At 42.4% G+C, this 6,000-nt stretch overlaps 1 protein-coding gene across 1 annotated transcript in view; it reads right to left on the bottom strand.

Moving 5' to 3' along the window:
* Positions 1 to 768: 768 nt before the first annotated feature.
* The window catches only part of GPHB5 (glycoprotein hormone subunit beta 5), a 31,936-nt gene continuing 26,704 nt past the window's right edge, over positions 769 to 6,000 (bottom strand). The window contains exon 4 of the mRNA XM_082736437.1: positions 769 to 2,104. Coding sequence (XP_082592563.1) covers positions 1,916 to 2,104 — 189 coding nt within the window. The 3' untranslated portion in view covers positions 769 to 1,915. The remainder of the gene's footprint in view (positions 2,105 to 6,000) is intronic.

Genomic DNA, 6,000 nt, shown 5'->3' with positions numbered 1-6,000 from the left:
TCACTTACTCTTCTTCTCCTTCAGCCTAGGGATGTTCACCTCTTCTAAACAAGTATTTGGAGCGTTTTATCACCCCTCGTTGGTTTCCATAACTCTGTCCACACATTTATAAATAGCATCTTCCTTGAACTGTCCTCAATATCCTGCTGCAGTGTACCCCTTGTTTCCCAGAGGGCCCCTTACAGATGCTGTAGTCACCTTCTCTCACATTGTGACAAATCCTTACTGCTTCTGCTTTTCTTCCCTAAGTTTCTCTAAAAAGCAGCCCTTTCTATCAGAAAATTCTGAGGGAAGTTCTGAGGGACGGACTGAAAACACTTGAGAAGGGCCACGCTGCATCGTCCCGAATCACCACCCACCCCCTGGCCGGCAGAGATGGCAGGTGCTCAACTATGTGTTATGTGAGAGTGACCTTCTTGCCTCCCACCAGACCTGCACTAAAGACTAGGCTAGATTTTGCTCATGTCCTTTGTCCCCAGATGTCCACCTCCATACCCTAGTCCTTGACCATCAGTCCCAACATTCACCTTCCTATTTTCATGAGGACTTATCCATTCCTCCTTCCATGAGCACTCCTGGCTCCCAGCTGGGATATACCAGGGGCCTGAGTCCCAACGGAGCCACCTCTGGGATCATGAAATCCCGTCCCTTCCTAAACGTGACATTCTAAATGAATGTGTAAGTAAAAGTAGCTTTGGGGTTAATTTTGAGTGTGCTTGCTGTTGTTATTCCAAGAATATTAAAAAGACTAAAAAGACTTTTTTGAAAGTTTTCATGAATTCAAAAGACAGAGGACTTGCTTTATTGGCATTAATACAGATTTTCTTGGCATATCATGAAAAAGGAACAAGGTTCATTTCAACCCCAAAATGCCGAAATTAAAGACACTTGCATAATACCAGAGTCAAAAAAAAAAAAAAAAATCACAGAGAATCAGCTGCTGTAAGATTTTAGAGAGTGCAAGAGCTCGACCATCACAGACTTCCCCTGAGCCAGCAGCGCAGCTTTACCCGACAAACGTGCAAAATTTCTGAGTTTAAAAAAGTCACAAATTAAAATATGCTAAATGAGAAAGAATATTTGTGATTAATCATTTGGGGCCTAGCTTCGGGAGAGCATCACATGAGTCTAAAATCAGAGTTTAGCTGCAACGTCTTTAGACCTAAATGATGGCTTTAGTTACATATTTTTTTCTGAGGCTGTTTTTTTGTTTGTTTGTTTGTTTGTTTGTTTTTAATCACAAAAGGGCCTCTTTATTCAGGAGATCTTTGAGAATTATGCATGGGCCAAGAATCATCCAGAACTGGAGGTTTCTCAATTTCAGCTACTGTTGCCTCCTTTTTTAATCTGAGCAATCTCTGTTTCTCGTATAGGTAAGCACTCAGTTAAAACAAGAAGGGAGTATTTTCTCGAAGGAAGCTCGCAGCTGGATTTTCTTTGGGGGTGTGAGGACAAAGCATGGGTTTTATTAATTTCTGACCCTTAAATCATAAATCTAGTCAGAGACCAATTGTTAAATAAAACATGAAAATGTAAAGACTTTCTAGAGCCATTTCCTAATTACTCCTACTGTATTTAAACCATTGGCATATTATAAATCCAAATTGGAGGAGGATTGTGATATACACAGATTATGTTCTGAAATTCAAGGTAAAGACAAAATAATTTGCAAGTGTGTGAGCCAGAGAAATTATTGTGGTGAAAACACAGATACTGTTTTGCATTTTTAGCATCAATAGGCTGCCTCTGGGCCTTATGCCTGAGATGGGCCTAAGGAGGACAGGTACCCCTCCTCCACAGGGGCAGACAAAACTAGACAGTGCTCGAATACAGGGGGAAGGCTGCTCGTGCTGCCCATGCAGGTGGGTCTGGGAAGCTCAAGGCCACCAGCTGTGTTCTGCTGGCCACATCAGCTTCAGATGGTCTCACACTCCGTGGTGGCCGTGGAGCAGGCCCCACAGTCACAGCGGACAGCCACGGGGTAGGTATAGAAGGGGTCCACTCCAGGCGCGCAGTTGGGCAGCTTGACCGTCACTTGTCTGGTCTCGTTGTAGGTACAGACTCGATGATGGGCTTCAATGTAGGGGGGTTCCAGAATGGGCTTCTGTCCCCACAAGTAGAAAACAGAAAACCCATTAGAACAAACCATCCTGTTTCTTGTTCCCGGTACCATGTATCACTATCAGAAATTAACTCACTAGTCATTTATTTACTTGTCAATCTCTCTCGTCCCAGTAGAAGGCAAATTCCTGAAAGCAGCAACCTGCTTTCCATATCCTGAGCTCCCAAAAGAGCCATGGCACACGGCAAGTGCTCAATAAATATTGAGCAAATGGATATTCCTGATCATTGCAGAAGTCTTCTAACTGGTCTCTCTTCCACCATCATCCCCTACAGTCTCTTCATGACACAGCAGCCCCAGGCAATTCTTTTTAAAATTAGGTCAGATCCTGCTCAAAGCCCCAGACATTTCCCATCTCATTCAGAGTCAAAGTCAAAGACGTACGCCTTCGAGACCCTCTGCTATGTCTCCATCCTCCCTGTCTTGCTGGCTTTCTCACTCTGCTCCAGCCACAGGAGTCCCTGATCGTTCCTCAGACCCACCCACGAACAGTCCCACTCCAGAGTCTTTGCCCTGTTAATCCCAGTGCCCAGAACATTCTTCTCCCTTATGACGGACTCTTATGCCATTTTGGCTCAAGCGTCACCTTCTCACAGAAACCTTTCCTGACCATCTTTAAAATTGCAACATCCCACCTCCACACCCTGCCATGTCCCCACCCTCTTCCGGCTTTATTCTTTCTTCTGTAGCACTTGTCAGGACCGGGTGACACTTTACCTATTGTATTTATTTGTGTTGGGTTTCCCCCACCATTAGAACAGAGATTTATGCCCATTTTATTGACTGCTGCGCTTCTACTACCTAGAGTAGTCCCTGTCACCGAGGAGCTTCTCAATCGCTATTTGTTGAATCAATGACAGAAGACAGAGCAAGGAAGGTTCCAGAATGCCCTGTGGGCTATTCTGATCATCAAAGGATTCACTTCCTGACCTCCCCTTTTATACATCTTGAACTCCAAGATAATTTTATAAAGAGCCTAGAGATCAGGAAATGAGCACAAAATAGTAGTTTAAATCTCAAGCCCTAGAGTGGAAACTCCATCTTCCAGGAATTCACCAAAATGACCAACATGAATAAGAGGCACCACACTATGTTCTTTAGGCCTTTGAGAAAACGGAAGTTGTTCCCTTGGTCACATACTAGAATCCACTAGAAAGGTGATCTTGTGGACATCCAGGGAATGGGCACTGTTCAAAAAGGAGTGTCCTCCCAAATGTTACCATGGCAAATCTGGAAAAGTCTCTAGTGTTACCCAGCTTGCTCTTGCCATCGTTATAAACGAACAGGTTAAGGTCAAGATTCTTGCCAAGAGAATGAATGTACATACTGAGCAGGTTAAGCCCTCAAAAAGCCTAGATAGCTTCCTGAAGCACATGAAGGAACATGATCAGAAAAAGAAGGAAGCCAAAGAGAAAGGTACTTGGGTTCAACTGACGCACTAGCCGGCTCCACCCGGAGAAGCATACCTCATGAGAAGCAACAGAAAAGAACCTGATCTGGTGCAACCTCTTCCCTAGGAATTCATGGCATGATAAGTGCACAAAAAATAAAAGACCGCAAGACTGGGTTAAAAAAAAAAAAATTTGAATCCTGTAATCAGACCCTTAACCTTAGGCCCCTGTTGTGCCACTTGCCGAAGATTTTGGAAAGTCCACTTAACCTCTCAAAGCCTCGGATTCCACAACTGTAAAACAAAATCTTCCCCTCACAGCCTTTTTATGAGGATAAGGTAAGATGACAGTTGGGATGTGCAAGGCCCAGCACCAAGTTAAGTGTTCAGTAAATGTCATCTCTTGTTCCTACCAGAGCTGTTCTAAGAGTAAGGAAGTAATAATAAAAGTAGCAACTTACAAGCTTTCAAAAAACAGTGTCTTCACTCGTATTGGGTACGTAAAATACAGGTAATGAGGCCCAGAACAAAGTTCTTCCATGAACATCATGAAAAAGATTGGCTTTGCTTTTTCTAAGGACTATACGGAAGACCTCAACTTAATATCACAGCTTCCTCCACTTTTCAGAACCTCTTCAGTTTGCTTCGTATCCTCTTACCCTCAGTAATCTGGAATCTCAACCAGAGTTGCCACATAAAATCTAAGACACTCAGTAATATTTGAATGTCAAAATAAACAACAAATTTTTTTAGTGTAAAAATACGCCCCCAAATATTTAATGGGGCAGACTTATGCCAAAAACAAAACAACAAAAAAGCACAAAACAAAACAAAAAAACAAACACAATTGTTTATCTCTCATTCACATTAAACTGGCATCATGATCTGGTTTGGTTTGGGTTTTTTTTTTTTATAAATCTGACAACCCTAAACCCAGGCCATGAGCAAAGGCTATTTTCAGCAATGTTCCCCCTTTGAAGTAAATCCAGCCACTTTGTTGTCACGGACATCCTCATTTTAGACATGCTTTCCAGTTCCCAAAAATAAGTGCTTTATATCTCAGAAACTTTCAGATTACTGGGGATTAAATTTCATTCTTTTATTTATTTTCTGTAAGTGACCTCCCTGTACATACAGTAGAGTAAAGGCATAAATAAAAGCTGGCTAACATGAAGGAGAATCTTATTCCCTAATGGTCTTAATGCTTCCATTTCTCCAGTGAGAGCACAGTCCCTGACCTCCTGTGGGTGACCGGGATCCAATTAAAGACATTCATCAATTTTTAAAGAGAAGAGGAAAATGAACTGAATTGAAGGAAACACAGTTTGAAATCTGGGCCCAGAAAGAGCTCCTGAACTTTGAGTCAGGGTAGACACAGCCAGGCCAAGCCCTGAATATGAGAAGATACCAAAGCTCCCCAAGTCAGTTTGATGTCAAGTCACGGCCATGGTATCCTTAGCAGTTGAAATTCCATTTGTCTGTTAGGTCTTATACCCCTAGATGATGCAAAAAATACAGCAAATTGGGTGGAATAGCTTTATTTCATTGGGAGATTCCATCACCATCCCCAATCCACTCATGCGGTCATACTTTTATCTAAGTGATAGCAGGTTGCTCTCTGAGTCCCTGAAAGACGGCTATTTTTTCTCATGCCAGTGTCCTCTCGTAGTGCTCATGGACTTCTAAGTTGGCATCAATTAGGTTAAAAGATGTATGACTCCAGATAGAGGTCAATCCCATATAATTCAACAAATATATATTGAGTGTCTTGTTCCTACATGACACTTCAACAAGGGCTATCAAAAGCACAAGAATGAAACTTCTCTCCTAAAAAATTTACAATCTCGTGTTGTGTGATGGGAAAAAGTAACACAAAAGGTAAACCAGAGTCAGGGCTGACCAGGGAGTCAGAAAATCTCTAGGGAATGAGTTGGCCCTGGACACAAGCATCATAGGATATATTTAATAACAACAGATGAATATGAGAAGGGATATGAGAAAAAGACCAAATGTGAGATTTCACAAGGGGTATTTAATAAAACTTTTCAAAATCATTCTGACAAGACTGAAGCTCAGGACATTGGGAAAATAGGCAAACTTCATATTGCTGAGAATCTTGGATGCTGGCTTTGGAAATTCCAATAGTGGGTGCTCATTAGAAGTCTTTGAACCAGGGTGACAAACCTGCACTAGAGCTTCATTAATGACCAACTCGGACCTCAGTACAGAGTCAACAGTCACTCCATGGCATGACGGGACACTCTATGATAAATGGGCCCCTTTTCTTCTCATCTTGCAAACATCTCCTCACCTCAGCCCAATGGAGTTCTAACTTTGTCTAAGATTTTTAACCTCATTTAAATGTAATGCCTCTTAAAAGGCTGGATGGATATCATTGACTACAAAGGGACTTTGTGGACAGACATGTCTGTGACAATCTCTGAGGTCCCCACAAATTGCAGTGGGGAGCTGGGATAGGGCCACACTG

Source organism: Mustela nivalis, assembly GCF_964662115.1.
Source record: "Mustela nivalis genome assembly, chromosome: 6".
NCBI lineage: Eukaryota > Metazoa > Chordata > Mammalia > Carnivora > Mustelidae > Mustela > Mustela nivalis.
This window is presented reverse-complemented; position numbering and strand designations above follow the sequence as displayed.